The 10046-nt window shown below is 43.6% G+C and overlaps 1 protein-coding gene across 1 annotated transcript; it reads left to right on the top strand.

The window, feature by feature from the left end:
• The first annotated feature begins 244 nt into the window (after positions 1 to 244).
• On the top strand, positions 245 to 8849 carry csdc2b (cold shock domain containing C2, RNA binding b). Its single transcript, XM_053637248.1, has 4 exons — positions 245 to 406; positions 4258 to 4562; positions 5452 to 5574; positions 7510 to 8849. The coding sequence occupies exons 2-4, from the start codon at positions 4405 to 4407 to the stop codon at positions 7670 to 7672; spliced, it is 444 nt and encodes a 147-aa protein (XP_053493223.1). The 5' UTR covers positions 245 to 406; positions 4258 to 4404; the 3' UTR covers positions 7673 to 8849.
• Positions 8850 to 10046: the final 1197 nt, after the last annotated feature.

Raw genomic sequence — 10046 nt, 5'->3', positions numbered from 1 at the left:
ATCTGTGTGCTTCAAACTTTGTGGCAACAGTTTGGGGAAGAACCGCATATGGGCGTGATGGTCAGGTGTCCACATAGTTTTAGCCATACTGTGTATCAGAACCGAATCAGAATCTCTGTGTGGAATCGACTCCCAAGCTCCAACATAAGAAATGGAAGAATCGACTCTTTTTTGCTTCTTCTTCTTCTTTTTTTTTTTTTTGGAATCGACTCCCAGCCCGAGTATGCGATTTGGAACGCACCCAAACACACACACACACACACACACACATACACACACACACACACACAGAGTTGGGTTAATGTTACATAACGGTGTGTGTAAGAAGACGTATGAACCCAGGAGCTCGGTTCACGCCTCAGTGAGCGGACATCTTTAAAATAATAAACAATAATAACAATAAACCGTAAGTAATGGGATGCTTATTCGTTTGTTTTCTTGTTTTTAAACATATTCCTTTACGGTTTCTCTCTTTTCTCGGGTTGAATTGAAGAGATGGGAGAGCTCGAAGAAGACTAAAAGCTCAAATAAATGTTTTTTAGCTTGCGAATTCACATAAATGTCGTCTCTTTTTTTCCTTCTTTTTGTCTCACGCGCGTCCGAACATTCGAGAAAGGGCTGATGTTGCTAAGCTACGCGTTCATCGGATTTCTACAAACTACAAATATCACTTTATACACACACACCTTTATCAAAAAACAAATAATAATAATAATAAAAAATATATATAGGCTTTTTAATTCGCATTATAAAGCAACAAATTGAACGGTGTGGAAAACCTACACCTTAAAATGTTTATTTATTTATTTAATGTTATTTTAACGAAGCGAAAGTGTGGCGGTTTTGTCGTGTTTGAACATCCGCGTCATCCTTGTTTGTTTTGTTTTGTTTTGTATTTCGCATGTATCCCTTGTTATCATGTATTTTTGTGCTGTATAATTGTCTGAGGTGACGTCATGACTCCATGTTTTATGGATTAAATTCGCGTCACGTTTGTGTTTGGTGCAGTTTAATAATTCACTCAGGGTGGATTCACACACCGCTATATATCATGAAACTCGTACAGTCTGATGATGTGGTTCTGGTCATTAGGGTTTACTACAGCAAGCCAAGTCGTGACTTCCGCCTTTCCTCACTGCAGTGACGTCAGAACGCTGCCAGTATTTCACCAGCTGGTAATGACGTCAGACCCCGGCGTGCTGTAACCTTGGACAGGACTTTAATGGTTTTACACGGACAGAAGCGATCTAAGTATTGACCTTATTCTGAATAGGATGTATAATATTCTGATTAAGATGGATTAACGGCACACGTCATTACGTCCCCCACGTCGCGCCGTCCGACGTTCCCTCCAGAATTCCACGTATTAACATAGAGTTCGTCTTCGTTATGGTACCGTATAAAGTTTTACAGTTCAAGCAGTCGTCTATTTGCACGTACAGCATGACAAATAATTAACTGCACTCGAAGCTTTCGTAAAATAAAAAAATAAAAACAGCCAAAACTGTATACGGTTCCATAACGAAGACCAACTGTATGTCGATACGTGAAAATCTGGAGGGACGGCGTGGCGTGGTGACGTAATGACGTGTGACGTTAATCCATCTATGTTCTATAACACGTAAAATGGGAACATGAAAGGAGTATTCTAAAAGCGACTCATGTAAACACCTTAATCACAATATTGTCTTATTCAGAAAAAGGTCAATAATTAGATCACTGCTGTCCGTGTCTATAGTGCACTTGGATAATGCGACTAAAACAGGAATACTCCACGTGTCTTGATTCGATTTGTGTTTACTTCGAGTGTGACTTTAATCGGATTAAGGTCATCAGAAATCGCTGTTTACATGCTAGTTTCTTAATCAGAGTATCGTCTTAATCAGGTTAATATCGGAATATTGTCGTCCGTGTAAACGTCCTGTCTGTCCTGATCCTTTGCACATTGCACCCGTGTTCCTGCTCAAACAAACACGCGCTCGGGGACTGTTTGCTTTGCTGTTGTGCTGACGACTTGGATCTTGTGTGTCCGAGCATGAAGTGCACTAAAATGAAAGGATTAGAAGAGCAGGAAAGGGGGATATTGACGCCATTCTAGGAAGCGTTTTTTTCCGGGTGCTCTTATCAGAAGAGACCTGCGAGTGAGGCGAAATCCAGTCAGAGTGCCGGTTGCATCTCCTGCTGAATTACACACACATTGCTTTGTTCTTCATCCATTTATCCAGCCGTCTGAAGTAAGCGATTTGTCAGGCTCACGGTGGATTCGGAGGAGTCTATCGCAGGAACGTTGAGCGTGAGGTGGGAATACACCATGGAGAGCACCTTGTGGAGCACTAGGGAAGTGGTGGCTCAATGGTGACTGATCAGAAGGTCAGGAGTTCAAGCCCCAGCACCGCCAAGCTGCCACTGTTGGGCCCTTGAGCAAGTCCTTTAACTCCCTCTGCTCCAGGGGCGCTGTATCATGTCTGATCCTGCGCTCTGACCCCAACCTCCTAACAAGCTGGGAAATGTGAAGAGAAGGATTTCATTGTGCTGTAATGCATATGTGACGAATAAGGGATTCTTCTTACCTTCTTACCAACACTTCTTACCTTCAAGTGAGTCGTGTACCACGTACACAAGTGTTTGCTTTAGACCAATCAACATACAGACTTGTTCGCTTGTTCCCCATGAAATCAAAATGGAAGTTTTGTGGCTTTTCATATGAATATGTCAGCCATAAGGTTATCTATGAGATAAGTGTTGCTCTTATAACGTCATTCTGCACTTCAGCTTCTCCACAGATTTTCCGTCCAATCAAACGCGCTCTAGAATTTAAAGTGTCCCGCCCCCGACGTTATAAGAATCACCTGGCCGAAGTTGGCGTTCTTGACTCCAAAGACAACCGCTGGTTAGCCACTGCCCACATGCTAACCACTAATTAGCAGTTAGGCTTCTAGGAAAGCATGGGTTTCGCTATCCCGAACCACATGTTCTTTTAAAAGTTCTGGATGTGACTGACTAGTGTTTGGGATGCAGCCTAGCCTAGCATACCACTCTCTCAGGTTTTTACTGCCTTTACTCATGTCTAATCCTTCCTGAGAGAATTCTAAAAATAAAGGGAGGGAGAAATCCCTCAGTGCCGCAGTGTTGTTCATTGCCACGCTGCTGAAAGCGCTGCCCGCTGTGTCCCGGACACAATGGCCACCGTTGTGCGCTGTCCCATGTGTTGACGTGGGGGCAAGGCGGCCTGCATGTAAACACTCCACCGTTCTGTGCCACACACTGCCGCTTTGTTTATGCTCCCGACAGCGACGTTTCCCCGTCCCCCCTCCCGGTTGGGCACAAAAGCAAGCTGCCTGCATGGACTGAACAGGCGGTTTGACAAGGAGGCTCAACAGGCTTCAGCTGCGTACGCTGTCCCGCAAGAGAACTTTCTTCACCTCGCACGACACGATGTCTGGACGTGACTATGAAAACTCCATGAGAAAAATTCACACAGTACCTCATGAAGCAGGTGCACACACGGCGCTCATCATCGCCCAACGTTAACTGCCGCTAGTCGCTTGCCAGAACCCTGCACGAATATTCGTTTTCTTTGTACGTGTACGACACGGACAGAGAACAGAGCGATGGCACGTCAAGCGGCAGTTAAATTCAGGTTTTCAGAATCCTATGCAAATTAGGTACGATGGGATAAAGCGACAAATCCAAACGATCGTCTCGGGTGATTCCTCGGACGAATCCTACGGCGCGTGCGGTTTGACGTTTCTTCAGTTCCCCACACACACGTCTTTTAGTTCCTACCTGTAATTAGTCCCCATTTACTGTTTAGTGCAAAACTTACCCCATCATACACGACCTCTCGTTACATTTTTATACGGAGAAAAACGAAGCTTGAAAGGGCGTAGCAGAGATGGTTGCACGTAGCGAGTACAGTTAGCTTGCTTTGCTGAACTGTATATATGTATATAGCTACTACTGTTTCTGATCGGAAAAACGCTGGACAGGCCACACCCACACACGACAACAGTATCGGAGACAAACTACACGCGTGACACAAAGTGTCTATAGTGTATGAATGGGTGTGTGAATGTGTATGTGATTGGCACCCTGTCCAGGGTGTACCCCGCCTTGTACCCCATGCTCCCTGGGAGAGGCTCCAGGTTCCCCGTGACCGTGAAGTATAAGCGGTATAGAAGAGGAATGGGTGGATGGATCTCATCTCTGTCTATTTGTGTGCCTCTCTCTCTTTTTCTCTCTCTCTCTCTGCTGCAGGATTTATGTGTGTGTGTAACTCCGCCTAAAACTCAGCTATCACTACGCACCTGGCCAGTTGTAAAAGAAACCTCAGAGTCTTCAGCTTCATCCAGGTCTAACCAGCCAAGCAGTGGACACACACACACACACACTCACACTTGAAGCATGGCGGAACCGGAGCTGAACGAGTCGTCCCTGCGCTCTCCGCGCTCGGCGTCTCACTCCATCTCGTTCCCCTTCATGAGGGAAGGCAGCCACGTGTGGGAGAAAGCAGGGGAGCTGCCCAGCCCTCTTCCCACCAAGCGCACACGCACTTACTCTGCGTAAGGAGCACGCGCACACACACACACACACACACACACACACACACACACACCCTCAAAAGAATTTGCGAACGAATCCGTCCTTCCATGAGCTTTACAGTATTTGGCAGATGCTCTTATCCAGAGCTGCGGCCAAATCCTGAAGCCGACGCAGAAAAGAAAAGACCCAAAGTGCCTCCAAATACACAAAACAGCATCCTAACGGAGAGATTTAACATTTGATGTTCATGCACTCGTTCCTCTTCAGTTTGGCTGTTGTTAATTAAACTGAGAAAAAACTTCTTTTTATTCTTTAGCATGTTTACGCGTAGATAATATCTCAGTATAGCGCTGGAACCAAATTTGCACCTTAGACGAGTGTAAAACATGTTTCTGGTGTATTTAAACTTTTTATCTACTCCATGCGGCCAGCAGTTTGATTCAGAAGCTGCTGGTTTTCTACATTTATGGAAGCAAATAAATACAAATGAACAAACTCTGGGCTGTTGCATGAGGTAGTGATTTAAATAATAAAAAAAAACATCTATCAATCTATATCAAAGAGCTCATTTACCAGAAGGTTACTTTTAGCACTTAGGATTCAAGATTAAATTATCCCCCTAATGTTTGTTTTGAAAACAGTTTTTATAAGGGACCCAGTTCAGCTTGAAACAATACTACAAAGGGGCGTGTCCTCTTTCTATGTGTCTCTCTCTCTCTCTCTCTCTCTCTCTCTCTCTCTCTCTCTCTCTATATATATATATATATATATATATATATATATATATATATATATATATTATCTGATCTAGGTGGTTTGTGTGCAGTATTGTGTGCATGTGTCAATACTGTGTGTGTGTGTACAGTGTACACACTGTTTTAACTCTGTTTTCTTGTCCTCTGTGTCCAGCACGGTGCGGGCGAACTCGGGTCCCGTGTTTAAGGGCGTGTGTAAGAACTTCTCGAGGTCTCAGGGTCACGGATACATCAAACCCGCTAACGGTGGAGAAGACATCTTCGTCCACATCTCCGAGTGAGTCGATAATCATCCAGGGATTAATGTGGTCAGAATTATCGCTAGTGTTCATTAAAAAAAAAAAAAGCAGTAAAAAAGATGTAATGTTTCAAACCTTTCTTCTAACAAAAAAAAAAAATCACGTTCATGAGATTTTTCTTGTTGTTGGTTCCTGAGGTGTTTTCGAAAGGTGTTTCGTTCTGAACTAAAACTGGAATCAGATATTATGTTCAGATGAAATAAGATCACCATTGGCGTGCTTGACAAAAAAAAACAAAACATTGATGTTTCAGGGCTGGTTTGTGGCCGGTGGCTCAGGAGCTCTTGTGGGGATCATTTCAGCCCAAAACCTGGTTGCCTCTGCCAGGGGGTTAAACTAATTTTAACTAAAAACTAAGACGCGATAATGACCCCGAACATACATTTGAATTCACACAGAAATCGCAGTGACTCACACGCACAGAAAACCCTCATACAAAAATCCCATTGTGAAACTGAATTAAAGAGAATGTCTGTATTTACAAACCTAAGAATATGAAGAGAGTACTCCGCAAGATCCTCTACAAGTGTCTCCAACCTCGTTCGACAGGAAGAGACTCGCTGCCGTTACACTCTGAATACTAAGCACGGCATGGCATTGCATGGAAATTACAGTGTGTTGTCATGCATTAGGCAGCTGGAGAAGGTCTTGGGAGGATAATAAAACACTGATCTTGGCCAGCAACACGTATGGAACCAGTACAACATATTCGTAATGGATTCCAAAGAGCGACTGGTTGTATTTCTTATATCTATTCTATGTTGTACTTCTCATGCTGCGCTCACACTGGCACTGATGACTTGCTTTGCTCCAGTTGGCATGGTTTCACCCATAGTGCCTGGCTAATGAGAGATCCAAGACCGTCCACCTGACCGCAAATCAGGTGTCTTCACACTGAAAAGAAATTCCTGAGGGAAATCACTTGTGTAAAAAAAAAAAAAAACCCAAAACATTTTGCTTTTACGATTTCTGCTGCATAATAACGAGCCGAGTCTATGGAATTAAATTTGTGTGTAAAGCATTGAGCGTAACTTTTGAAGAAACGAAGAAACGATGCAATAAGAAATGAGTAAAACACTCTGAAACGGAACACAGCTTTTTAAATAAACAGGATTCTTTGTTTTCTAAGCTTCCTTTCCGCCGATCGTGGTTCAATCGGAGTTTTCGTTTACGCGCCGCAAGTTTACGTTCGACATTCTGGAACAAACTAGTCGTGTGGGCGGGGCTTAACAGCGATTTACTGTCATTGGATCGTCGACTCTCTCACAAGGAAGTACAGACTTCGGCGGCGTGAATTTCGGAGAGCGTTCTGGATGCGCTTCTCTGTATAGTGCTAGTGTTTGTACTTTGTAGTGGAAATCACTTACTTACCTAGTCAGTATATTAGTTCGTAATTGTCGCTCCAAATCTCACTAGCTGATGAGAGTAAATCGCTGTTGAGCCCCGCCCACACGACAGGTTTGCTCCAGAATGGCGAACGTACGAGAACTCCAGTTCACCGTTTGCGGTTTCAGAATGTTTTTCTTCTTTCTCGTCGTATACTTTTGTTCGTTTCTAGAAAAGTGACGTTCAATACTTTTGGCACAAATGTAATTCCATGCGCATGTGGAATTCGGGTTAGCTAAATAGAACGACGGGAATGTTCTGATTTATTTTGGGTAAATGAAACACTTCAGGCTTGTAGGAGAGCAGCTCTTTGTGATCGGCTCAGGAGCTACGAGTACGAACAGATTTCTAAACCCAAGCATTCCTACTCGCAACATCTCGTTGCTCCTATTTGCGTTTCTAGCCCCGCCCACTTTGCGTCGCTAAGGACGTCTGCGCTTCCGGCCGCTGAAGATCAGCAGCTGAATGTCGCTGTCTCTGTAGCAGCTCGCCTTAGAGCATAACCTATCGGTTTCTCTTTCACGCAGCATCGAGGGCGAGTACGTTCCTGTGGAGGGCGACGAGGTGACGTATAAAGTGTGTCCCATCCCACCCAAGAACCAGAAGGTGCAGGCAGTGGAGGTGATCATCACACATCTGAACCCTGGAACGAAGCACGAGACCTGGTCCGGCAAGATCATCAGCTCGTAGGCTCCACCTCGGCCTGCTGTTGTCTGGCCCGGCCTGGGGCGGAATCGGGGGTTTCTTTCTTTTCCTTTTTTCTTTTTTTACATTTTTTTTTCGGAGTAGGAACACCGCAGGTGAACGAAGGATGGAGGTGATGAAGGAGAAAGAAAGTAGTTGAGCTTCAGTAACGAGTGTCAGAGAACAGGAAGCGACGGGGAAAGTCAGGCTCAGAGAGCGAGAGAGATTACGGAAATAAAAAGGCGTGTCATGTGATGTCATTATTTAAAAGTGTTACTGGGGAACAACAGGAAGCAGAAAGAACGCGAGAGAGCAGAACAGACGGCTTTTCAGAGATTACGGAAATAGAAAAGTAACTCGATTTCTTCCTGACATAAAAAAAAAAAATAAAATTCTTGAAGAGAAGGGAACCATGTTCAAACTAAAAAAACTTACCGGACTGTGAAAGACAAAGTAATGACTCTGGACTTCCTGAAAGTCTTCTGATTGAACCCCTTCTCATAAGCGTTGGCCTTTATTTCTTTAATGTTTCTTCATTTATTTATTTCTTAGCTGGATATATATATGTATTTTTTTTTTTTTTTGTCCGTAGGGGAGGAGCTTCCATTCTGAATTCAGTTGCAGGTTACGCTGGAATTTGAGACTCATATTGCACTCAAAAACTTGAAACCCCAAAAATAACATACTGCCAAACAGTGTACAACTCCCAGAATTCCACCGGGAGCGATTCAGGGTGAACCTTCAGGATTTTCTAGTCCTATTTTGACAAAAAAAACAACAAAAAAAACCAGTCAGTCGGTCTCGCATCACACTTCAACAGAAAGTCCTGAAACGTCTGGTACTGTCGTTCTGACTGTAGTGAATTCATCATGTGGTAGAACCTCGATGGTGAAAGTAGCTCACGTTAGAAACTCTATAATTAAGTCTACTGCTGCGTGTAGTCAGTTTCTCCAACACAATTTCTATGCATCTTTTCTATGCTTCATTGTTTTGTATTTATTTGATTCGATCATGTTTTTGTACTTAACTGACGACTTGGTTAGTTAAGATTAAAAATAAAAAAAAAAGTTGTTAATTTTAGAGCACTTTTTTTTTCCCCTCCGGTCAGATCACTGTGGCTGGTGTAGGCGTCATTTACGTGTGAAACGAGAGTTAATAAAAATAAAACATTTGATTAGTCACCCTCCTGTGACGCCGCGTGCTTTCTCTTTCCAGCTTTATTCATCGTTTTTACGTTAACATCAACGAGAACTTCCTGACTTCGGCTTCTTACGCGACAGTCTGATCGGTCCGAAGGTGTTCGAGTCCCGTGTCGGTTTGCTTTGTAATATCACTTTGGAATCATATAAAACGGAGTTTATTTCCCGACAGTACTGTTTTTGGAAAAGGAAAATGCATACGATTTACGTTTGACTTTGATGGTGAACGTTTTTCACAATTTCATGATCCATTTTAGATCGAATCCTTGGGAGTGTCGTCTGAACACGTGCTTCGGTAGAAGAGATTAGGCATGAGGAAAATCTGACCTAACATGGTCAATATCACAGAAATGCAGGGTGTCTCCATGCATACAGTAGAGGACTACGTACGCCAGCACCACGGCGGTCGTGCCTTCGTCAGTGGATGTTGGTGGACGTCCACTTCTCGGTCGGTCCGCGACACTTCCAGTCCTTTTGAATTTGTTAATAAGTTTGGCAGCAGTGTTGTGTGTGTGTGTGTGTGTGATGTGCTCACCATGTGTCCCGTTAAAGTCCATCGCAACCTTGTGACGGCTTCCTGATCCGGCCATGAGAATGATTTCAATACGTTCTTCTTTTGTCAAAGGCGTTCTTAAAGGCTATCTGAAAAATATATAAACTAAGTATAAAACATTTTTGCTAAAACGTGTTCATTTCCCCTCTGCATGGAGACTTTTGAGACACCCTGTAGTGCAGAATCTTGAATATTAAGTATCCAAGATATAGAATGTTTACTTGCCTTTGTTTTAAATATTTCAAAATGATAAAAAAAACCTGTTTATTTCCATATTTTCCACTGTGGTTTCAGTCTTTTCAGGTGTGTGACCCCGCCCACCTGTTAAAAAGGCATTTTGTTGTTGTACTGCAGTTCTACTGCAACTGTAGTTGTAGCGCACCAAGCAAAACTTATACACAAACTACCGTTCAGCTTCATGAACACCTCGGCCAACGTTTCACAAAACATAAACTAAATAGGTCTCGAACTTCGTGAAAAGTCCTCGCATTATCCATCCATCCATTTTGTGTACTGTTTATCCTACACAGGGTCGTGGGAAGCCTGCAGCCTATCCCAGGGGACTCTGGGCACGAGGCGGGGGACACCCTGTACCAGGGGCCAACCCATCGCAGTCCTCACATGATTT

This window comes from Ictalurus furcatus, chromosome 12 (assembly GCF_023375685.1).
Source record: "Ictalurus furcatus strain D&B chromosome 12, Billie_1.0, whole genome shotgun sequence".
In the NCBI taxonomy this organism is placed as follows: domain Eukaryota; kingdom Metazoa; phylum Chordata; class Actinopteri; order Siluriformes; family Ictaluridae; genus Ictalurus; species Ictalurus furcatus.
The sequence above is the reverse complement of the archived record's forward strand: the minus strand, read 5'-3'. Positions and strand labels throughout refer to the sequence as shown.